The 26,684-nt window shown below is 34.4% G+C and overlaps 1 protein-coding gene across 2 annotated transcripts in view; it reads left to right on the top strand.

The window, feature by feature from the left end:
* Nucleotides 1-4,168: 4,168 nt before the first annotated feature.
* The window catches only part of tbx4 (T-box transcription factor 4), a 106,726-nt gene continuing 84,210 nt past the window's right edge, over nt 4,169-26,684 (top strand). The window contains exons 1-3 of one of the 2 annotated variants that reach the window (XM_039756730.1): nt 4,169-4,251; nt 14,924-15,070; nt 22,891-22,985. In XM_039756730.1, the coding sequence (XP_039612664.1) occupies nt 14,927-15,070; nt 22,891-22,985 (239 nt within the window). In that variant the 5' untranslated portion in view covers nt 4,169-4,251; nt 14,924-14,926. Of the gene's footprint in view, nt 4,252-8,165; nt 8,361-14,923; nt 15,071-22,890; nt 22,986-26,684 lie in introns of those variants that run through there. The other variant, XM_039756731.1, reaches the window with a different exon arrangement.

The raw sequence follows: 26,684 nt of genomic DNA, 5'->3' as shown, positions 1-26,684 counted from the left end.
TATTGCCACCTTACAAACGTGAAGCATATTACTTTTGACAGCTTGAAATCTACATTTTATTACTATGACACCTCATATACTATTCACAGATGATACCCAGTTCTGCTATGACGATCAGCCTTGAGTATATATTAGATACAGAAAATCTGACTCCATTATATAATGTCATGTATTATACATCCAGTACCTTCTACCATCTAAACACTAACAACAAATTAATTGCATGTTGTGACACCTTTTAGTTTAATAATTCCTGGCAAACGTTTTGATCTTTTGTTGCAACCAAAATTAAATATTTCATGGAAGCACTGTGAGTTTTGAAAATCATTTCTATGCAGTAGTCAAAATATTTTTCATCTAGCTAAGAAACACTTGTTGGAGTCTGACCATTGTTCTTCTACTTCAAAATATAAAAACTCTCCTTACTCTTCATCACATCATTATTCCAAAGAGTCACTATGTAACTCTTGATGAACAATTGTAATTCTAGTAAATTCTAGTAAAACGCCTTATGATTGTGTGCTCCAAGAAAGGAGCATTATGAGAAAAATAAATTTATTGATTGACTTCCTGTCAGTGTGTTGGGTGTTTGGGGAGGAGGGGGGTTTTAGGGTGTTAAGAGAAAGTGTATGTTTTCATTGGTAATTTTAATCTGAACATTATGAACATGAGAACATTAATATCTAGCTCGCTTGCAATTTTTTATACATATTAGCTCCAGGTTACTCTACACTGAAGCTACAAAAGGCAAATCCTCACTAGGAAGATGTGAAATTTGACTATAAGATTAAAATTCAATAGCTTGGTTATAACATCTCAGATCTTTTAGACAGTGGCAATAAAATCACTTCTTGACAGTGTGGTAGCTGGACTGTGTTTTTACTATTGGAATGTGTTGCGGTGAAAGTGATGGTTTTGTTTTATATTCAGTAATCAAAGCTCTCTATTAGTGTATCAGACAAATGTTTAAAAAAATTAGAATTGAAATAATATAAAATATAGAAAAATACCAAAATTACATTCTACATATAAATTTGGTTTGGCTGGATTTAAATTTTCCTTTATGGGTATAAGTAAAAAAAGAAAATTATTTTATTGAATTATATATGGTCGAATAACTATTTTTTGAATATTACTTTTATTGAAATACATTTGTCCCAGAGACCGTTATCTGGATTTAGCAGATTTAATAATGGATTAAAGAACAGAGAATATGTTTTAGTGGCCTTAAACTTGTGGCACCCAATAAGTCTTGTCTGCAAAATCCTCGTTTCTATGGTTCCTTTTGAAGCTGTTATTGAAAGGTTCAAGAGGAGAACATCTTGCAATCAATGAATTAAATTAAAGAATAATTAAAATTCTAGCAAAACATTTTACTTCTGTTTTTGTTTCCACTCTTTCACTGCTTCTGCAGCAGTGGGGAAGTTTGGGACAACTAGTTGCCTGTGAAGTGGACATTATTGTTTTACATCAGTAACTGTAAAAACTAACTTTCTGGAATTCAATATATATATATATATATATATATATATATATATATATATATATATATATATACACACATACGTGCACACACACACACATATATATATATATAGAGAGAGAGAGAGTATGTTTTTTCCACTTCACAGATTCTAATGAAAATGAAATACACAACAAAGCAAAGAATTACAATATTACATGATATAATACAAACACAAAGAGTGACTGTTTGAAAAAAAATTACATTATTATTAAAAATTAACATGATTAAGGATCTACTACTGCTCTTCACTGGTCTCTTGCTTAAAGCTAAATATAAAAAAAATATATTATTTGTGGTAGCGTAAATGTCTTGCCGATAAACTCGCCCACTTAGTTGCAGCTTCAAGAGCAAGACACTTATTGGAACATTAATTTATACTGAACTATTTTAAGTGCTCTGTGTTTATATGACTCTAGACTAATAATCAAAGTTTTGTGAACTTATCCAAAGTTAAATTTCATTAGAGAAATTTAAAATCATTACGAAGTCAAAATGCAAATCACGGAAAGCTTAAGGTTATTGCACTTGAAAACAAATACCTTGATATCCAAAAGGTACACAGTGACAAAGTCGCAAGTGACAACGCAAGACACGAGAAGCATGCCCCATTCAAGCACTTAACACATTTGCTCTTCGCATTCTGTAATGGGGCGGCACAACTGTGCCCTTAAGTTAACGAGCAGCCCCCTAATATCATGAGACTTACCAGCGCAAGTGACAAGAGGAGTGCGGGGGCATCTCGTCGGCTTTCCTCGCGTTTGCGATGCTCATGTTAACGAAGAAGTCTGTGATACTCAGCGACGGGTCTTATTGAAAGAAAGCATTTTACTGATATTAGCTTCGTATTAAGAGGAGAGGAGTTAAAAATGAGTCGCACGAAAGGTGGGTATGGAGATTTAACAAAAACAAGCACAATTCATCATATATCTGTGGCTTATTACAGAGTTTTTATTTCGCCATAGTTAAAATACAGTCTCACTTTAAATTTGGGTTTAAATCTTCCCAATATTTTTTTTTCGTGTGACCCTCATTAGAGTTATCATTGCTAGTACCCATTGTAATATTGTATTGCCCTCAATCTCCTACAGGAATTTTATTGTAAATACATTATTACAAAATAACAGATATTTTGTCTCTTAATTATAAAAAATAACACTCATTGCTCTGAAAGGCACATACATAACCTTTATAATTCACTATTTAAAAAGGCAACTTTTGTATATTGCTTTTTATTTGTCTATTGCACTTATAAAATCAATCCGATTCTACAATTCACGACCTCTGATGATTGAACAGTTATATAAGGTGTGAATTTAATAAATAAACAGATATAGTAAATACTAGAAACGAACCAATATATTCAGAAAAAGAAAACAAATAAATTGAAGCAACAAGTGGATCAGTTTCGGCTTGTAAATGGATTAACTTTAACCACATTCAGCTCTTATTTTTAAAAGAAGGTAAGTCATTTAACACAAAATGCGCAAAACGGCATTCATTTATTTATTTCTTAATTTTAACAATAACGAGTGAAATGAGTAGCATTTCTCTTGTTCACATTGATACATTGATACCTTTAAAAGATCGCAGTGGAATGAATCGTGTTTGCTCCAAATGTCCTTGAACTTTCGAGAAGATTTTGCTTTCCATTTCGAGATTCTACTAAAATACAATTTGCTAATCTTTACACGGATCCATAATTTTAAAGAAATTATTTGCATTTGTGCAGAAACTTCTGTTTTCTGTATATTTTATGACGTTTAAACATTTATAGAGTGCTTAGTCGCTAAAAATAAACCACAAGATCAAAAGCACAGTATTTATCTGCTCCTGAACCGTCGTCACGCATTCCTGTCGTAACGTTGTTTCTAATTTTTCCTTTTATTTTAATTTTATTAATTTATGGCCGACGACTTTTTTAGATCACCTGTTAATGATCATTTGAAAGGATCCGTTGAAATAAACACTGCACTAAAGCACATCACAAAGCGAGTAGATACGCACGCTGGCAACTGAATATAAGTAGAGGTGTTGTGAGGATTATCAACCAATTAAACCAAAAGATAACGGATTGATTCATAACATGTGTGCTGAAGAATCTTTTCGTCACGTTCACTGTGGGTACTTGGGGGAGTCAGAAAAAAACTCTGATCCACTTGAAAAATAGACAGGAAAACGCGCAGAGTCTACATGAATAATGAACAAATAATAATGAAATTGATTAGGCTCATTGATATTTAATATTTTGTTTAAATAGTCAATGTCGAATTACTCAGAAATATCCCAAGAAATATGCTACACCACGCACTTACATATACGTCGGAAAACCAGAAACTAACACAGGCCACTATAATGTTTGATTCCCATATACATTTGAGATTAATATTAAACTTTAATCTGCGAATTCTCTCTTTTTCTTTGTCTCTGCCTCTCTTTCGCACACACAGACACACACACATACACAATAAAGCTGTCTTATCAGCCTGAACTCCGTTCAGTTTATTTTGCTCCTGGTCCTAATTTTTAAACCACGTGACAGTGGGAGTGAATAAAGTTTAAATTCACTTTCAGAAATCGCGTTTAAAATCAGCCCCCTTAAAGCTTCAGCCATTTTCTATCAGCACGTTAAGAAAAAAAAAAAACTTGTAAAGAATTTGTGCTGTTCAGTTAGAGAAATACATTTATAATTAAACATCATAAATTGGAGAAACCGCAAAAATCACAAGGTAAGATCACGCCAGTCTGTTTTTGATCCAGGTGCAATAATTACTGTTGTAGTTTTTACAAACTTCGTAAGATTACAATGTAATAAAGTCGAACTTGAGGTGTATGTCGCTGCCTGGTGTATGCGAGGGTGACGCTTTAATGGCATGGTGCTAAGCGGCCTCTTTGCCCGCCTGCTTTGCTTCTGAAGTGTGCTGCTTTCACACCTTCATTAATTCCTTCCCTTTTCTTGGGTTCTTCACACACCAGAAGGGTAGCGAGTTTCAGCCTGTCACGCGTTGGTGGCTCAAAGCTCATGGAGCACCAGACTCTCGAAGATCACCATTAGCAAATAAGTGTCAACCGAACCTCGTCACTAGGAGTGTCGGTGCTGTGTAGGCCATTCGCTGCAGGACTGGCGACCAGTTGTCCAAGTGCTGGGAAGAAATGCTGGTGATGGAGGCACCCTGGCTGTGCCAATCAGGATACTGCAGCCGGCCGCTCCCTCGAACTGTTCAGACGCATTCCTCCTGTGCTTATTATTAGTGAACAGTTTATTGTTGAGTGAAACAAAATACAAGTAATTAAACGCAAGTGGACTTTTAAGTAGTTTCATTGCTTTAGCTTTGACATTAAAATGAACATTGATGTTGCCTTAAGTGCAGAAAATGCATCATAATGAGAGCCAAAAAAAAAAGTCATCGCGACGTTTACCATAAGATGGAAGCTATAGTTGGTGTCCGTTTTTCTCTTAGAAATGTCAAACTCACATTGATTTAATAAAGGTAACTGCTGTCTCTTTGAAACAGCGAATATATATCGATTTGTATTTCTCCTATCTGCAATCAAGAAATTTAGTTTTTATGGCTTACAACTGTTAAAATTAATTAACTAATTTATTAATTTCTAATTCAAAAAAGTAAAATCCTTATTTTTACCTCCTTTATTGTTATTATTATTATTATTAGTAGTAGTATTAATAATTGTAGAACATTTATTTAAATATACATTTAGTGCCCCTGCATTGTGTTTACTGTTATTTTTTGCAGTTAAATTCATCCACAAAACCCTCAACCATATTTAACTGAAGTCTGTAGCTATTTTCTATGCTTGTGATTAAACCTAAACTCTATTTTTCAAAGAATCTGAAGAGAGACGAGGCCATCATCCTACAGTAAGTTATTGGAACTGTTCATAAACAATATAGGAATAGTATTGATAATAATGAGTAAAATTAATATCACTAGTGACTGTAATCTACCGAGAAACAGTATCCAAAATGATATAAAGTAACTTTAGTCTAAAGATCTGTTAAAGTTTTTTATTTCTTAAAATTGTTGCGAATTGTGTAGCCAAAACAGTATAACAAGTGACCATATTTACAAGTAATAATCATATTATAACCACAAATAGTTTGTTTCTTATTAACAAAACAATAAGATGCGGCTTAAACATTAGAGGTTTGTCATAGTTGTTAAAAAACCTTGCTAATTTGAAGGCTAACGGTTTCAAATAAATATATGAGTATAATTAGCCGTGCTCTCATATCTCTAAAACACTCAATTAAAAGCCCCTTTCATGTGTGTATGTATTTACTTTCTTCTCCAATATTTTTTGGTCCCCAACAACATAAATCACTTTCTCAAGAATCCAGTTCTTCTGGTAATTTATTAGTCTTTTAACCTTGCGATTAGACCTGTTTACTTTCACCGACACTCATATTTTATTTTGGAATATTTTAGGCAATAAAATGGGATATACACTGAGACATTATTCACAGTTTGCTGACTACTGTGAATAAATATAAATGTTCAGAAACATGGCTCTTCTTATACAATATGCCAGTGAAAGTGTGTGCATGGGCCAAAATGTAAAATGCATTAGATTAGTTTACAAATCAGAAGTGGATATATTTTAGTACTTATTAATTATTAAATTATTTAAAAACAGACTTTGAGAATAATAATATAGAAATAAAGAACTCTTATTGAGATCATTTTAAAAAGTGGCAGCATCACAGGTATGTATGTTGTATAACATGAAAATGATTTGTTTCAGTCAACTTTAATGTGCTATTTTATTGTTAATAAGTTAGCAACTCATATAGCAGATCATATTACTGATAAATTTCACTCTTAGTGTTCAAAATTCATTGTGGGTTCATATTGATGGGCTAACTATTTTTGAGGCCTTACAGACAGCAATTTCTTCACTATGAAGGTGCTTCATACAGTAAGTGCTTTAGTGTTAGTTTGTTATTTATTGTGCAACTGAAGAATGATATTCCAGTTCACATAAGGTTTTAAATCTTTCAGACGGGTATCATAAAGCTGCACAAAGCTTTTAGAAGTAACAGTATGCAGATGGAAACAAAAGTTCTTTCACTGAGTTATAAACCTACATCATTCATATTGAAGGAAAGGTAATGCTACCTGCCTTAGACCTTTTGTATGCTTCCTTAGTAACATACAATATATTGAATGTTAAATAATGCTAGCATTTAAAAAGTGAGATTGTGATTTTTTTCTTCGGCTTCATAGTTTTTGTACTGTGCCTTTAATTCTCCATTCAGCGAGTAGCCTGCATGGTCATTAGCAAAACTTACTGTGTTTTTATGTGGGCGCATGCATGCTTCACAATGGACTGCCGTCATGTTTAATGTGTAATACTGCCCTTGAGTATTCCTGCTGTGCCATACTAGATATGCCATTTCTGAAGTGCAATACTTAAACAAAGAAGCTAAATGCATTTTTATGATGGGTTAAGAAAAGTTTTTCATTAAGTAAAAAAATTCAAATTTCACTGCTCTTGATTCCAGGAATAATTATTATTTGCAATCCTGCTTGGCCCTGCTCAATAAAGTTCTGCATTTAACTGTAATGATGAAAAACGTACTGTGTTAATTAATAGAGGAACATTCAACAAATCATTTTTCTTTAAACTGTGGCCAGTTTGCGTTTTGATATAATGAAAGGACATTGATTTCCATATACTTGGTCAAAGAAATAATGTTCTGAATGTTGAGGAGAGATTAGAACATATATACATTGTAGCAGTAGCGCAATTAGAACATTAAAATAATTTTTGATATATATATAGTATTGTGGAACAAGATTTGTACTCTGTCCTGTGGCGTCTTCCCAATGTAACCATATGAATGTGTTACCAAAACCCTACCATAGTGTTATGGAAAGCTATTCTCTGATTTGTGGCATGATAATTACAGTAAATATTTATTTTCTTGTATTGCAGTTGGATGCAGTTATGGCCAATCTGCAGCGAGTATATAGCAATCTCTTGATGTGACAGGAAAATGGCAGGCTTGATATGATAATCTCTCTTTTCCAAACAGTCACTTATAATATGCATGGTAGAAAAATACATAATCACAGTAACAGTTTGTCTTAGAAGTCCTCAAATTCTCTTTCGAGGAAGACAGTGCGGCCTACTAGTAAACGCAATGGACTCTAAAAGAGAACGCGACTGTTGCCTCTCTCCTTTGAGTAAGCCAGGGTTAGTTACCTGTGTATTTCAAGCGCAACCCCTTGCCATCATAATCACGTAGAAGATTTCTTTCCTGCAGTTCTTATTAAAGAAAAGGACCAGTGCATACAAAGGACCTGAGTCTGAAAAGTGATCACTGGTTTTCGGATGTCACAAAATGACAAACGTTAAGCCCAGGAGGAGAAGATATATTGTCCTACACATAGATCTGAGTTTGGGCGTTTAGTCCTCCGAGTGTTGGAGCTTTCCGGTGATTTCGGCACTTTGCGCAGGCAAAGCTTGTAACTTTTGCCAGAGATTTTTGGACGTGAACTCACTTTTTGGGAGTGTATCAGTGACTGACAGTAGCAACGTCAGCAGTTCAAGAACAGGGGGCAGGGGTAGGGGCAGAAGAACTCACGGGGGTGTTTTTCTTACTTCTGAGGACGTGAGGAGCGTCTTTTTTGTGGTCCAGCTGTTTCGTGATAAAACTCATATGCGGACTGAAGATCAGGACCCCAGACGACCGTTAGCTCCCAAATTATAACTAGCTCCAGAAAGGCTCCGAAAATCGAATTCGGTTTTGCTTTTTTATTGCACTCATAGACTACGTGGATTTTTACTGAAATGGAGGATCAGATTTCATGAGGTAAGAATGTTTTAATACGGGCACATTTTGATCTTAATCATACTATTGTGTTTAATGCGCAAGGAGAAATATAAAAACAGAGTTCTACTATTGCAATACTGTAGGTGTGTCTACCATTTGGACGAAAATGGACGGGATCTCTTAGAGGGGTTCTCCGTGGACGTGTGGTGTGGATGGGTAGAGACCTGCGCTTGTTAATCTCGTCAGTGCTCATCTGGAGCATGTGTCCCTCTGCTTGGTCACCTCATGTCATGTTACTGGGCATTGTCATTGAGTCATTCTGTGATAAGAAGGGCTGGTATGATATGCAGCTCTCGGCTGCAAAAAACGAAACGGGACGATTCGTGTGCACTTGGGGCCTGTTGTGAGACCGCTCTGATAATGAAGGGCAGGCAGGGGCGAACTGTTATCACTACTACTGATAATCGTCATCGTCAGCATCAAACTCGTATGAACATACAGGATCACTATGATAGTCAAATATAATATGCGTCAATACGGAGTTTACGAAAACATTTAATCCGACACTTACGGAATTGTACGGAAAATGTATTATGTTTGATTAAATCCAGATATCCATAATATTGATAATCTTTAATAAATCAGGTATAACAAGAATGTTTACCAATAATTTAGTTAAATTTACTCTGATGATATATATTTAGTTTATAACTAAATTAGTTACAATGAATATATTATCAAACTTTTAAAGGTACGATTAATAACCTTTATTAACTAATGATTGGATTATCACAAAACATTACATAAAATACGAACACATTTTTAAATCGATATAAAACGAATGTACCAAAAAAACCCAACGATTCTTACCGGTTTAAAAAGATGCACTGTATCTGGTCAATAAATACTGTTGTCCTGTAATTTCTAACTTAGTATAGAGATATTCAAATGAATTGTACCGTTTTTTGCAAATACTATTGTATTATAACCTTTCTTTCTTTTTTCTTTAACATAAAAATAATGATCCCAAAATTTACTTAACAAAATTACGGCTTTATACTAAATAAGATCAGGGTACAAATATGTTACATGGAATTTAAAATGCTTATGTGAAACAAAATCGCATTGCGCAATCAGAAAGTGTTTTTCTTTGAAGAGTTTTTGTAATTCTAATAGCTAAATTATTTAACCTTGTAATAGTTTTAAGTTTTAATATAAATTGAATTGTGTTACCTTACTATAGCTTACAACTGGTTTATGTGGGTGCAGTGACGAATGATGTGCTATGTTTAATTTCCACAAAAACAATCTGAAAATTTCTGATCAGTGCAAAAGTCATCTTTACCTATGTAAATTATTTTCCGAAAGAAGATTATATTTTGTAGCTTTTGTAAACACGAAAGCAATGAAACCACAAACACGTTAAATGTGTCCCTCTGAAAGAGAGCCTGTTTTACAGACTGCGCACAAGGAGCACACCACTGGTTTCTGACTGAGCGGAAACAGTTCGCTTTTTGTGGTAAAAGTCCAGGGAAAAAAACTTGGGTAGATGGCTTTCTAAAGAAGAACACAGTTCTAAAAAAATATATTAAATAGTTTCCTGTAACTCTCTGAGCTAGATGTTGCATTAAACATATTGTTTAATTATTGTCTTTATCTAACTTGTGAAATATTCAGAAAACAGTTTTCAGTGTTTTCATGGTTCCCACATAGTATATTCATACTCCCGTCTTTGGAGACTGTAAATCAAATTAATGGAAAGTCTATGGGCCAGAAGTACAGGCCTGCTGCTTCTCCTGCATGCATTTGATTTTTCTTTTTCATTTTTAAACAATATCCTGTAATACACATGTGCTTTCAATAGTCTGACAAAAGGGAATAGAAACATTTTTTAATGTGAAGCTATTTCTTTTTATTAATTTATCAGAATAAACTAATCAAATTTTTTGTTCCTTCAGAGAACACTATAGCTCCTTTGAAAATGTCTGAAATGCAGTAAGTTTTATACTGTGTCTCTTAATTTTTTGGTAAGGGTTTGTGATGTTTGCTCCTTAAAATGCCACAAAAATAAAAACCAACTGATTGATTAAACCAAGAAAAATGTTTAATCTTGTGCTAAAAGTACACTTTTTATATAAAATGTCCTACTGTTCTAGTTTTTTTTGTTGTTATTTTTACTTTAAAAGGTCACAAGGTACTAGTAAAATTCAATTAAAATTGCACAAAGAGTAAGTAAATAAAATATTTAAATGAATATTGTGAAAATGTCTCAACATATAAATATTTTGATAATCCATTCTAACAAATAAGAAATTATGTAATATATTTTTATAGAATTTCATTTTTTACTTTTGTTTTTTCCTTGTTAATTTACTTCTTTTCATGCAATATTTAGGATGAAAAATCAACAAGGCACTTTTTCATTTATGGCTCGATTTTGCACTACATCTGCACTCTGTCTTACTAAACTAATAATACAGACAAAGTATTGATGCAGAATATGTGAAAACCCTACAGAGGAATGATTTTAAAGAATAGATGTTATTCATTTGTAAAATTAAGTCATTGATTATATGTGTCATCCTGCTTCTTTATTAGTTAAAATAATTACATAGGAGTTAGGGTTTGCAAACATTTTTAGGATAAACAAAGAATTAATATGAAATATAAAAAGGATAATGCACATCTGACATTTTTATAAGCTCCCACTGTTACTTTCATATTTGGAAAAACAACAGCTAATTTTATCACCTTGACAAAGAAAATACACCAGTACAAGGCCCAACCATTATTGTTAATCGGATAGAAGTGCGTGGTTTCTTATAAAGGTATCTATCTATCTATCTATCTATCTATCTATCTATCTATCTATCTATCTATCTATCTATCTATCTATCTATCTATCTATCTATCTATCTATCTATCTATTGTGTTACAAAACACAACACATATGAACTCAGTCAATTACTTGTGTGTGTGTATATATATATATATACTGTATATATATATATATACGTGTGTGTATACGTACAATATAAAGACAACCTTATAGATAGATAGATAGATAGATAGATAGATAGATAGATATGAATGCCTTATTTCAGGAAAGTGAGACATGCAAGCGTGAAACAGGAATAAAACTGCACATTAAAGTCTTTGTGTCGGGTGCAGACGAAAACTCAAACCTTATGTGGTGTACTTAGTCATACCCACTGAGCAGAAGGTGCTTTTTCACTGTAAAAGCTTGTGCTTGATGTGCAGCAGTCTCGGTGCTGCTGTCAGCTCTTATCTTTATTGGTTTTTCCCAGTGTCTGCAGGAGTTTATAAGGGTCTCATTTTCCTCTTTTATCTTAAGAGCATGAACTCACAGTGTTTACATGCTAAACTTTCCAGTTAAATTTTCATCTCAGCCTTTGTGTGAAATCTTCTTTTCCAGGACCATTGCCTTGTCCAAGCAGTTGTACTGTATTTGTATTTAAAAAAAAAAACACACACCAACAAAGCAAAAAACTTTCAAACAGATACCTAAAGAATGTACACTTTGCAAAGGCATGCCATTTTTTCCCTAAACTAAAACTCTGTGAACACTGTTCTAAACTATGACCTTTCACAATGGAATTGACATTGTTATGCCAACTAACATGAAGGTAATCCATAAAATAAGAAGTATAAATATTTATTTTAACCATTTACTGAATTCCATGGCTCCATACCTTATTGAATGGTTTGAATTAACATCTTAGTGATTAATGCCATTCCAGAAAGCACTGTTTTACGCTAATGTTTGGCTTTGTTTTTAAAGAAACAGTAATTATGCAACAACCTTTGACTTTGCTAGAGTCTCTCATTTTTTGTGTATTCTTATTTGTCACCAGGTTTACAGATTATCTGTCATTTCATTTCTTCATACCCCTATGGTATTAACATGTACAAATGCATTTGGTGTCAATGCTTGATTGCGTAATGGTGAGCACTGCTGTCTCAAAGCTTCAAGACCCTATACTCAATTCCCAGCTTGTCCACAGTTAATATGTCAAGTTCTTGTACCCTCCTTGATTGCACAGTTTAATCTGGCTATTCAGGTTTCCGCCTGTAAAACTGACCCACAATCAAAGTGTGTACCCCATACATTATGAGTTTTTGCATTGCACTTCATTAGACTCCATCCCATTGTGACCCCTATAATGAAATAACTGGGTTCAGAATGTGGATGGATGGTCTCTTAAAAAAAACAATGGTTCTCAAATGGTGCTATATGGTTCTTTACTGTGTTGTGTGCTTCCTCACAGAGCCATTGCTTGACAAAGTACCATTTCATTCTGGGAATGGTTTTTTGATTATGAAGTTTGTTCTTTCTGCTTTGAAAACTTTCTAAAATGTAGAAAAAAGATGAATTGTTTATGTATTGTAGGCTATCTAGCAGGACACTTAACTGATTAAGAAAACCTGGACTTGGCCTGTGTTAACATAAGCAGTGAGAATCCTTTTAAAATTATGAGTCACTGGTGTTTTAAAATCTGTTATCATCAATACAGGATTATTTATGAAACCTATTACAAATCTAAATTAATAATGGTTCCTTCTGGAACCACCACGTTGAAGTCATTGTTCTGAAGGACCAATCTGGCACCTTTATTTTTTAAGAGTGAAGACATTTGGTTGAAACTTTGAAAAAATATTTTTATGGAGGAGTAGTTCAAGCTTCATTTCATGTTGTCCTGAAAAAAATAGTGTCTATTTCCATCATACCACTCACCTACTAAAATCTCTTAATAAGAATTTTAACATCACAGGGAGCTGGAGTCTGTTCCAGCTGCTTTGCACACAAGGCAAGAACCAATATTAACAGGTCACCAGCCCACTTGTAAAAAGTGAAATGAAATGTATGCATTTACTTAATATGGACATAATTGGGATGTAGGAAGAAAACTGGAGTAAACTGAAAAAAGCCCATAGGGACATAAAAGGAACATTCTAACTACAAATAGAGAGTGACCCGGCTCTAATTCAGACCTATTTTTCTAGCACAAGTGAACTGTTTGATAATTTGACCTTTGATGGATAGTGCTGGGTTCTAGAATTGTTGTCTAGGAGGAAGCAGACTAAAATGCCAGCCATTATACATATTTGATCCTGTTTAACATGTTTACTTTATAATTATTAGGAAACGTGTCTACATTTATAACTGTAATCTTAAATATTCTGTGATTAAATATAAACACACACCCAGGAGTATTGGATGTGGGTTTTCAGTCAGTTGTATCAGTTAAATTTAAGACTATCTCCATTGCATGACAATCACTCAACACAGTGACACAAATGCACACTCATAACGCTGTTATTTGTCAGGCCAATCAACTGCCTTTAGGCTATATGCAGTGGTAAGTGGTGGTTATGGCACTTTTAGAGCTAGGACTTCAGAAAAATGTTATTTCCAGTATGTCAGGACTGACTTGATAGGTACATGTGCTAAGAAGGATCTGTTATTCTAATTCAGAGTTAGTGCTTTATGTGGATATTATTTGTATCTAAAGTTGTATATGCCCTATTGCTCATTTTGTATATCTGTAAAGTGCTTTGAACATGGGAATGGTGCTATACAAATACATTTTTTTATTATTATAAAGACTCCCTGAAAGCTATATTAGAGATTAATGAAAATCAGTGACGTGAAGGTCCCAGAGGCTACCATTGGGCATTGAGACCTGATAGACAAAATAATATAGACCTGATTATTGACTGTACGCATTTGAAACTCGCAAAGAACAGACAACAACTCACTGGCAGGGAGAAAGGCTTGTCAGAAAATGAAGGTTAGAGAGAGGTGAATTTAAGGAAACTGACCCTTCCTAAAGAAAGTGTTCTAGCAATATATAAAAAGAATGCAAAAGGCAACAAGGTGCGTTTTAAAATTTATAGTGTATATGTATATTCACAGTGTTATAATTGTAATTTCAGTTTTAAAAATACTTGCATTCAAGAAGTAATGTGGGATATTCCCTATAGCAATTCCACAAATTATACAGACAGACAGACAGACAGACAGACAAATAGATAGATAGATAGATAGATAGATAGATAGATAGATAGATAGATAGATAGATAGATAGATAGATAGATAGATAGATAGATAGATAGTGTATACACCATAGCACATTCAGTAACAGATTCAAGTCTGTAAGAGTAACTATGGTGTGCAGAAAGCTCTTTCAAAAGATAATAATTCATGCTACTTTTAGATACAGATAGAAGATTGGTTGTAAGAAAGGCTTATTTGGTGGCATATACTATTCTAAATAAAAAACTCACTCAATACACTTTCAGTTTTACCAGCTTCTGCTCAAGAATGACAAGATGCTAGTCTACCAAAGGATTCTTGTTGCTCATCCATTGTTCAGACTCACTTTCCACTTTTAATTGCTGCGTGAGCTGGATATTTCTTGCAGTGTCATCAAAAGTATAAAATATTGGTCTTACATATGTTAAATTCAAGGGTTTGAAGTCGTTTGGACACATTCATTGCTAATTTTCTTCTATGGGTATTGCTACGTTTTATAGTCAAATCATCTACTCTTTCTAAAACTCCTGTGCTTTATGTTTAGGCGATGCTGCAGGAAAAATCTCCAGCTGTAAGTGATGAAGGCTTCACTGCAGCCAAACCATCCCAATGCCAGAATCTTCCATTTGATCCCACACCACTGGACGCAGCCACAGCTGGAAGTATTGCCCAAGAAGATGCTCCAGATCAGGTAAAATCAGAAAGAGGAAAAGGACACTGGTGCCAGTTTGATAAACTAAAGTGAAAGGATATTGCCTAGATTCTGTTGACCATGCTGTGCTAAATTCAGTTTTACATGTGGAGATTTTAATTTTTGTCTTTTCTTTTCTCCTGTTTTTTCTTTGTTTGTCAGACTCATGTAGGAACTGCATTTTGGTATGCACTCTGTAGTATCTGTGTTCAGTGGATGAATGCCTGGTTGAAAATTAATTATTTTGAAGGGTGACATGATAGTACAGTGGATGGTGGTCTTCCCTATGATGGGTTCTGCTTGTGGGGTGTTTGTATTTCCTGTGTCTATGTTTCTGATGTACTGTATTGTAAAACACGTGTTGGAATGGAGTGTGTACAAGTGTGCCCTCTGATTGACTCACACCCTGTCCACAACTGGTTCAGCACTACTACCTCATAAATCCAGATCCTGGGGTTAAACCTGGTTGACATCTGCATGGTGTTTACATACTCTCCACATTATCCATCGCAGGTTTCCTCTTACGATTTAAAAACAAGGTAAAAGTGTTCATAAAATACTTGATGATTGTTGTTCTGGTGTGAGTGAGTGCACATGTGTATCTGATTATGTCTTGAGATGGACTGATGTCTCATTCACAGCTTGGTTCCTACCTTTACACCCAGTGCTGCTGTCAGGATAGTCTCTACTCAGGTTCCCCATAGCAATCTTTTAAAAAGCAGATTTAAAAAAGAGATGGGTGGATGGAATGATGGACAAGTGTTCTCTATAGTTAGTAACAGGCTGTATTAAAAAATACAAATAAAAAGAAATTTCCTGGATGTGCTTACATGTGGCTAAATTATATTAAATTAGATTATATTAGATTATTATTATAGATTATAGCATTTTTCACCTCTCTGGTTCACAGCCTAAAAAGACTCAGTTGTAGCATAGGGCCCTTTAATTACAAGTGTAATTTTTATTTTAGATCAACCAGCCAAGCTTTAGCTTACAGTAAAACCGAATGTTGTAAAAGAGCCCTCCTGTTGAGAAGTGAGGGGGAAGTTAAGGAATTTGCAGAAGGCATGCTTTAAAAAAATATTTTCGAATATGTAAACGTACAGACAGTGTAACTAATGCTATAAAGTAACAAGTCATTTTGCCAAAGTAGAAATGTCCAGGGCATTTCCTCTCTCACAGCTACAATTTGCACAATCAAACTGCAATATTTCTGAGTGACTTGCATTTTCTCAGTTGGTAACCTTAGCAACAAATCTTCAAAATATTGTGTACATCCCTTAATCTTGGTGGCCCTTCTGGCCCAATAATTCTGCTGTAAGATACAGTAAGTGCTTTCTTGGACTCACTCGGTGTATCCCCACTGCACAAGGCTCATTCTGTCATTACATTTCTAGCTCTCTAAGATTCAGGACTACTGAGATGTTTTGAGAATCACTTGCATGTTCATATGAACAGCACTGAAACACACATTGATGTCTGCTTATTAAACAGCTGCAATAAGCCCAACCAGCTCGACCATCCTGTCCACTTAGATTGTCTAAAACAACAAGTTGAGATTTGAAGGTCCCTACACTGTAAAAAAATAATGTTGAATTTATGGTAAAATACTGGCAGCTGTGGTTGCCAGAATTTTACCATAAAAAATAAGGTGACAAAATTTTTAGCTCTATGGTATAACTTTGTAGTAAATAACCGTTTTTTCTTTACAACACATTCTTATAGAAGTTAAAGTTTAATAATAACCTGAAATCCATGCACTTTAATAAATATGCCAATCAATAAACCATTAGAAAATATTGTCAGGATCAAACACCACTACACATTTTACATCAATAAGGAAACAATCGAATACAACCCACCATAAATCAGCTTCCATAACCTCAAAAAATTCTGCTAACTTTGTTTAAGTTTTTTTCCCTATTATTCAAAGGCATGTGGTTCACCACGAATGATATGGTAAAAAGGGGCATTTCCTTATGTAAATATCGAAACTTCAGTGTTACTGAAACAACGCTTTAAGAAGAAATAATATATATTTTTTATAAATTTACTGACATTTTGACAGTGTACACTTTTGCTCTCCACCACATTACTTGGCAATTTATTCCATGTGCCAATGGTTATTTGTGTGAAAAAAACTTTCTAATGTTTGTAGGAAATGCGCCTTTAAAAAGTTTACAACCATCATCCCCATGTTCTTGTTACAGAATTTATTTTAAAGTAATAACTGGGTACTACTTTACTAATTCCTTTTAGAATTTTAAACACTTCAGTCACGTCCCCTTTTTAATCTCTGCTTAAACTGAAAAGTTCAACTCTTTCAATTTCACCTCATAGATCATATCTGTTAGACCTGGAAGCAGCTTAGTTGCTCCCCTCTGGGCTTTCTCTAGCACTGATATTTCTTTTTTGTAATTTGAAGACCAAAACTGTACACAGTACTCCAGATGAGGCTTCACTAGCGCGTTATATAACTTAAACATAACATCCCTTGGCTTGTACTCCACATATCATGATATATAACCTAACATACTATTAATTTTCTTGGTCAATTTTGCACACTGTCTGGATGTAAACAGTGATGGATCTATCATGACCCCTAAATTCTTATTATAATGAGTACTTGGAAGTTTCAGATCTCTCACTGTGTATTCAAATCAAACATTTTTACTTCCTACATGTAACACTTTACATTTACTTTCATTAAATTTCACCTGCAACAAATTTGCCCACGCCTGGAGGCTAGATGATTCTACATTATAGTATCTGGCCTTCCACCTAGTTTGGAATCATCTGTAAATTTAACAATATTAATGATTATGTTTTTGTCTGGATTGTTATGATCCCTAAGAATCACCACTTTTGTCATCATGTAATTCTGAAGAAGTTCCCCTCATTACAAACCTTTGCTTCCCATGTTTGAACCAATTTGTACCCTCGTACAGACCATGCACTGAATTCCCACTTCTTTTAGTTTAATCACCAATATTTCATGTGGTTCCTTATCAAAAACCCACTGCAAATCTACATGTATAGATAAATAATATCATAGGCACCTCTCTGATTGTTTTCTTTTGTTGCTTCCTCGTGTAATTGGTGAAAAATGACCTTTGCTCATCAGAACCCATGTTGAGTATTTGCCAATACTCTTGTTCTAGACATGTGCTGCTCATTCTGTTTCTTAATAATTACTTCTATTAATTTATTTGTGATGCATGTTAAGCTTACTGGCCTATAATTACTTGGATCAGCCTGATCACCCTTTTTATACAATGGGATAATATTTGCTAGCCTCCAGTTTCTAGGAATTTCTACAGTGTGATTTTCAAAAAATACATGCCATGGGTTTAAATATGCACTCACAAACTTCCTTAAACACTCGAAGATAAATGCTATCTGTTCCTGGTGATTTGTTAGATTTTAGCCTACTTCTCTCTCTATAATTTCTAATTCACTAAGTACCTCCTTATTAGTTTGTTTTACTTTTGGGAGGTTATCGACTTCTTCATATGTACAATCTTCATTAAAGTGCAAGTTCAAAGCATTTTAATATTCCACTGTCTGTATATTCTAAGTAACCTTTCCAAATACTCATCACCTCCTTCTGTAGTGTTCTTTTATAGCTAAAATAATTAAATAATCTAATTTAGGTCACCTTTCATATTTTCTGCAGTATTTATCTCCAACTGTCTTTTAGCCTTCCTAATATTGTTTTTAATTGTTGCTCATTTATGCCCTTCAATTAGCATTGGAATAACTAGTCTTGTATGCCTTATACAGCTCTTGTTTCCTTTGTAATTTCCTTTTTTGATCTCTATTTATCATTTTGTTTAATTTCTTATTGCTTTAAAAATTTGGGTTGAAATTGTCCAAAAGTATATGTAATATACTTTTTAACCAGCCCCACATCTCCTCAACTGTTTTCACACTCAAAAACTTATCTCTGGTTTTCAGACTGCTTTGCCGCATCTGTTCAAAGTTAGTCCTACTAAAATCAAATTTAACTGTTTGTGCTTTAATAATATGCGCTCTGCCACAACACTGTGAAATCTGCTAATAGACATTAGATCCTGATGGCTCAATCACATAAATCTCCTGAATCCTATCCTGATTATTATATAATACTAAATCTAGACAGGCTTCTGCTTTGTTAGTGCAGTAACATCCAAAACCTCCTGCACTTATGCTCTGCCTTTTGTACGTCTAGTCAAGTTAGGTTTTGATTAATTAAAGTCCACCATAACTACAATACTCCCCTTTAAATGTGTCTTCTTAATATTACTAAAAAAAGACGTACATTTAAACATTTTTCTGTATTGGGGGTCTATAACACACTCCTAATATGACGCCTCAATCCCTAATGCTATCTAGTTGAATCCAGACATCCTGAATAAGCTGTGATCCACAATGTAAATGAAAAAGCCTCATATTTAAATTCTGTTTACCTCAAATGGCGACTCTCCCACCCCTTTGTTTTTGCCTGTCATTTCTAAACAATGTGTAACCATCTATGTTTCAGGTTTCAGTCATCTGTATTATATCAGCTTATGTGTAGCTACATATAATTTCAACTCCTTTATTTTATTCTTAATACTCCTAGCATTAAAGCAAGCAATTTTTAATGTATTACTTATTTTACTATACTGCACTTTACCTTTGGGCTAGAAATTAAATTACTGTGTGTATCTCATGTTACAATATATAAATGTAAAGAATTATTATTATTATTAATCCACAACCGTTTGTTTTTTCATGTCAAATTATAAACCCGGCCTGTCTTAAACCTCCTTCCCCCAATTCTCTATTTTAAATGACCTTGAACTAACATACTCATATATCTCCCCAATACGTTGGTACTCCTATTCAAATGTAATCCATCATGGCAGAACAGTTCCTATCTGTTCCAGAAGAACTTCCAATACCCTGTAAACTTATTATAACCTACACCAAGATTTTAGCCACATCTTAATCGTTCTGATCCCCTTAATGTTATCTGGATTTTTTGTATGACACAGGAAGAACTTCAGAGAACACTATTTTGTCAATTCCTCTCCTCAGCTTAGAACCTAACTCTTTAAATTTGAATTGTAGAGCTGACATCCTGCCCTTTATGTGTGTCATTTACTGCAACATGGACAATAACAACTAGATCCGTCTTGCTCTGGTCAAAAGTCTATCCACACATCCAGAAAGCAACATATCATACAAGATTATTTGCGCCACAGTCTACAGCATGTAGTCGGTCAATCAGTCATTGTCCAACCCTCTATATCCTAACACGGCGTCACGGGGATCTGCTGGAGCCATCCCTGCCAACACAGGGCACAAGGCAGGAATAAATCCCCGGGCAGGGCGCTAGCCCACCGCAGGGCACACACACACACACACACACACACACCCACACCCACACACCAAGCACACAATAGGGACAATTTAAGATCACCAATGCACCTAACCTGCATGTCTTTGGACTATGGGAGGAAACCGAAGCACCCGGAGGAAACTGACAGCATGTATTATGCGTTCTATATGTCAGCAAAGCAAAGTTCCAGTCCATGATGCCAAGGAGTTCTTTTTTTAATATTAAAATATACACATGGGAGATTCACAAAAAAGAGGACACAAACTACAGGAAGAACAGAAAATATTCAAAAAAATGTCCCCTGCCTCTTTTCTTTTGACCAGTAAACCTTCATTTCAAACACTCTTGCCAGCTTCAAAATACAAAAACCCCAGGCTAGTTGTCCTTTAGGTGGCTCTCAGTGTCACTGTCACCTGTCCTACATATGAAAAACAGACAACTTTTATGTTGCCTACCTTCTTAAAGAGGAAAAACAGAAACCACTAGTTCTGTCCTAAGAGTACATGTCATCACTTAGGAGTAGAGATGGAAAATATTGGTCTTCTGCCTCTTTGCTTTGGCAACTCATTTAAATGGATCTGATATATTGGTTAGGAGAGATTGAAGTGAGTGGGAATGATCTGGAATGCTGTTCTGCTACTTCAATAATTTCCTAATTTCTCATACAGACTCTTTCTAAAACTTGATGTTATGCCAAATGCTGGTAATGTACCTTGCAGTTTTAAGATTAACAGTTCCACATTTTTCTTACATGTCAAATCCACATAAAGATACTGTACATAAGAAAAAAATCAATCTAATTCATTTATAAATTGGTGGATTTTGACAGCAGAAAAGCCAGAGAAGTTCAGATTGCTCAATTTAATATATGGGAAGAGTTAACTGTTTGCTGTATATAACTATTCAGTATATGCAGTATATAGCATTGTATTGTAATCTTCTGCATATAGAAACAAGACTTTATTGCTGAAAAAAACCAAAAAGGGTGAAAGAAGGACAGCCAGGCTGCAATATTACCAACATGTCCCAGAGATCCCTCTCTCCATTCTCAAAGTATGGATGTAGAAAATACTGTCCGACAATTTCAGCAGTTTTCATTATTTACAAAAGAAGTTATGACTGGCTACGGATTCATAATGATAAACTGGGATGCTTGATACATGGGTTATAATTTGCAATTTATTCATTGATCCAAAAACATAGAAACTCAGAAAGAAGCTAGGAGCCCAATAAAAAACAGAAGTTGATCTGAACAAAAAATAAATAAACTGCAGCCGCATGCTGTCCCCAGGACTGAGTTTGAGAGCCACTGCATTAAAGTGAGGAGGAAAGTTGATTAGGCCGCTACTTGAAGAACAGCACAGATGTTGTGACAGTCTTCCATAGATAAACATGTGGCAGAGAAGCAGGGCCTTAAGTGGTAACTGATGGAAATCTAGGTGACATGGTAGGGTGGTAGCCCTCATTATACCTCCTAACTCTAAAAATCGTGGATTTTAATCCAAGCTCAGTCACTGCCTTTGTCCAATTAACATGTTACACATTGTTGGTATGAGTTTTGTCTGGGTAGTCTACTTTCCTCTCACATTTCCAAGATGTGCTTGTCAGGTTAATTGGTGTTTCTGAATTGGAGCAGTATGAATGTCTTGGGGTGTTTCAGCATTACTATGCCCACTGATGCACTATTGGTTCTTAACTTGCATTCAGACTTATCAGGGCAGGCTGTATTACTGAAATGGAAGAAGTAGGTTTGGAAAGTGGGTGCATGGATAAAATCCCTGAACTCCATTATGACCAATTACAGAAGAGATGCTAGATGAGCTAATAGGCTGCACTAGCACAGAAGTACAGACAGAAGAGTTTGGTCTGCATGGTCTGTGCCAGTGGCCATATTACCTTAGGTGGTTATGGACATGGTAATGGGCATCGCATAGGGGTAAATCTAACACTTGTAATTTTGGTTCAGGTGCACAGTGTCTCTACTACAGGTAAACAACTATGTCTGCCAATTTTCTTATGATTTGTGTTGGGTATTTATCCTTGCAGACAAGCTAACAAAATACTTACTTTGATTTATAGATTTGGTCTCAACAACTACCACTTGCCAGTTCAGCACTCACTTGGTTGCACCAAAATCCCAAGTCATCCTGGAACAAATCTTAGAAATGTGACATAAAGTAACATTTAAAAAAATGTCAACCTTGACCTTCTTAACTGTATCTGTCTGAAGCTGATGGACTCCATCCATCATCTAAGATAAATTGGTGCTATTAGAGAAAACAAAACAAATATCACTGCATTTTCCAAACAAAGAGACCAATGTGCTAGACATTTGAAATTCTGTCTTTTTCTTTACTTTTTCTTTTAATATAAACATGCTTAATGGTGCTGTTTTCAATTATATACAATTGTCTGGTAACTCGGAAAGTGTCCCTAATCTATTCTTTTATTTCAGAACATTCAGAACATCAAGGTGTGCCTTCATGAGAAAGATCTATGGAAGAGGTTCCATGAAGTGGGAACGGAGATGATTATTACAAAAGCAGGCAGGTTTGTATTGGGATGAAACTAAGAGGAAAATATGATTGCTGAAAGCATGAACTTTGGATACAAATGAGTGTTTTTTTTTGTGAAACAAGATGCAGTGTATTGCCTTAATAGCCTTATGTATACCTGCAATTTCCACTGCAGAATACATTGCATTGTTTTTTATTGGCATACACATATCAATTGCAGTAATTTCTGACTCATATTTAGTACTTAGTGCTATATTTCAAAAATATTTAACATGACATGAAGTTGTTCTGAGGAAAGACTAGTTCAACCTGTCCTCTCATAATGACCATTTCCTACTGTATTGTGCCTTTAGGTGTTTATGAAGCATATTTTAATGTTATAAAATAAAATTATATTGACTTTGAAGAATAAAATGACAACCAACAGTGGGGTATTTAAAAAAGAAAGTCAAAGGTATATGCAGCTGACATTGACTCACTCGAATGGTGAAACACCACCAGTTCATATACCACAGTTTGCTTACTTTTGACAGATATGTCTTGATTTAAAATTACATCTTTTAGAAATTTGTGGGTTGGGTTTGGAGATGGTGGCACTGACCAGAAAGCAGGAGACAGAGCTGGAGGTAGCAGAGTTAAAGATGCTAAGATTTGCACTGGATGTGACGAGGATGGATAGAATTAGAAATGAGTACATCAGAGGGTCAGCTCAAGTTGGACGGTTGGGAGACAAAGTCAGAGAGGCGAAATTGCGTTGGTTTGGACATGTGCAGAGGAGAGATGCTGGGTATATTGGAAGAAGGATGTTAAGGATAGAGCTGCCAGGAAAGAGGAAAAGAGAAAGGCCTAAGAGAAGATTTATGTATGTGGTGAGAGGGGACATGCAGGTGATGGGTGTGACGGAACAAGATGTAAAAGACAGGAAGATATGGAAAAAGATGATCCACTGTGGCGACCCCTAAAGGGAGCAGCAGAAAGTAGAAGAAAAAGAGAAACTAGTGGGTTGGATTGGACATATTCCATAAGTTAATAATCTTTTATTATACAGTCAGCAGTGCATGTGTTTTATAAAGAGACAGATTTGTAATTCCAGAAAAATGAAAGAACTTGCTGCATAATTTCTTACCGCTTGAATTGTGTTTAAAATGCAATGGTAATTCAATCAGTGAAATGAAACAATTACTTTTGATTCGTGGTGAACAAATGTTTACTTGTTCTCATGTTTGTTCTTTTAGTATAATCTCATCTATCAGTGTACTAGCATGTATTCTCTATATGTTTGAAGGCATTGAATTCTAAAAACAGGCTGTCAGATAGGTGAAGTAACTGGTTTATATGTTAGACATCTGCTTCAGACAGCTGCTCCTACAGTCAATAATGATTTTTGTTTTCCAATGCAAATTAACTTAATCTATCTAATAATCTGATATGGAAAATATCTGTGATTTCCTTAATTATCTTTCAAAATGTATTTGAAAAAATATAGCTCTACCTTTGCTGCTTACAATGGCCATTATATTAAATGCTTTTTCCAAGAGACAATTGCAAACTAATAATATTGTTCTAACAGTCAGATAAATAGAGTAATCATGACTAAATCTATCTATCTATCTATCTATCTATCTATCTATCTATCTATCTATCTATCTATCTATCTATCTATCTATCTATCTATCTATCTATCTATCTATAATTTGGTAAGAGTTATTATTAATTGTCACTAGCAAGAGGGACATTCCTTTAGCTATTAGTTAGAGGACAAGGTACCGTCAGCCATGCTAAAGATGAGGTTCAATACATAGGTTGGCGCCTGGATTCAGCACATTTGTTGGATTTACACAAACAAAAGAAACTTCTAACTAGACATTAGCAGCATTCATATACTAGCAGCATCAGAACACGCTAAAAAATAATAACATAACTCTGGCTTAGTAGTGCAACAATTTCTACACTGTCTATTTGTGAAGATACTATGGAGAAAAACATTATTTTTTTAGGTTTTAAATAAGTGGGAATATTAAAAAATAAATAATTGAAGTAAATTAAGTTGATTTTTTACTAAAAGTAAAAAGCTAAACAGTAGATCTGTTTTATGTTACAAACTTAAATATCTTAAATACTTGTATTGTTTCTGCATTTTAAGAAATAAAACAATGCATTTTTATTTATCCAATTAAAAAAAAGAATCGTAAGATTTTTCTTTAAATGTCACATTGAAAGGAACATGACATAAATATTTAAATAAGAGATTTGGGCTAGGATAGCACTTGTCAGTATATTATTATTTATGTTGAGCATTGTATTACAGCATCTCTGCTATTTAAATGTTTTTGATGACTTGTAAATGTTTCCATGTTCTGAGCGCATTGATGTATGAAAGTGTACAAATACTGTGACATATGAGTCACTGGCCTGCACTTGTACACATGTGATGTTATTTTGTACATGTACCATACATGTGAGTATCTGACCTTCTTTAGTTAAACTTTGCTACAGTTTATAAAAGTCAAAGCACTTCTAAAGAAATGCAAATAAAGTGTGTGAATTTGCTGCTCTGATAAGGCATTCATACTGACTATAAATGTATGTTTTCTGTTTGATTTTGGTATTTCAGCTATATATATATCCTAGTTTTAAAAGTAGAAATTGGAATTACAACTGTTCATTTGCCTTCTGTTTAGAAATCAGTACCAATCAAATTTGATCAACTATTGCCCTAATGATCTACTTATGGTATGCCTAAATCACTTTGATTAAGACACTGTGGGTTTTACTCACATCTACTCTACTTGGAAACTTGTTTCCTACAGCTATAGTTTACTTTGTTAACAGATTGTTTTTAAAATTTGTGTCATATTTAAAATTGGCAATCTGACATCTATGTCCTTGCCTTTTTGATGAGGAATTCATTCAGAGTAACACTGGATAATCACCTTACTAACTCCTTTCATAACTGTGAACACTTTTGATAAAGTAACTACATTTGAAATGAGCACATCCTCCCTGAAAAAATGTTTCTTTTCTTCATACCCCCTAATATCAACCTGTGAAGCACACAATTCTAAGCAGATGGCAAAATTTAAAATACTCAGCCATAAGAGAAAAACATTTGACATTTACTGCAGGATTAAATTGACAAAGAGCCACTGAAGCACAGTAAGGCAGACCATCATTAAAGCAACTGGAAAAATTGTAAGACAGACATGTAATGTTTCTTATCTATTGCTGAGCTCTTTATTAATTAGCGATGTTCAGATGTCTTAGTCTAAAGTAAAATTCCGAAGACTGAGCGGCAATGTTCATTGGCCTACATTTTAAACCTTTACAATGCAGATAGCCAGAAGTGTATGGTTGCTTAACTTTCTATCATCTTATTGCAATATACTTTTAAAATCAATCTAATAAATTATTAATTAATTTACACACCCATTTGAGCTTTCCTCTTTCTGTAATGGAATTCTGGAACATTTTGTGTAAAAAAACTATAAAAGAATCTTGTTTTTACACAGCTATGCTTTGATATTTACGCTTATACATTGTTTCACTCTGAGTACATTTTTTCTTCTAGTACAAGCTACATATTTTGTGTGTGTAAATAAATGCAGGCAAAATCTACATCTGAGTGTGTGAACAGAGTAAAAGTTGAATACATACAGTATGTCTACACATTGTTTAAAAACACAAATCACAGCGACATATTGATTACTGATTATTTTACTGCTTTTCTACGTTA

This window comes from Polypterus senegalus, chromosome 6, assembly GCF_016835505.1.
Source record: "Polypterus senegalus isolate Bchr_013 chromosome 6, ASM1683550v1, whole genome shotgun sequence".
Taxonomy (NCBI): Eukaryota; Metazoa; Chordata; class Cladistia; order Polypteriformes; family Polypteridae; genus Polypterus; species Polypterus senegalus.
This window is presented reverse-complemented; position numbering and strand designations above follow the sequence as displayed.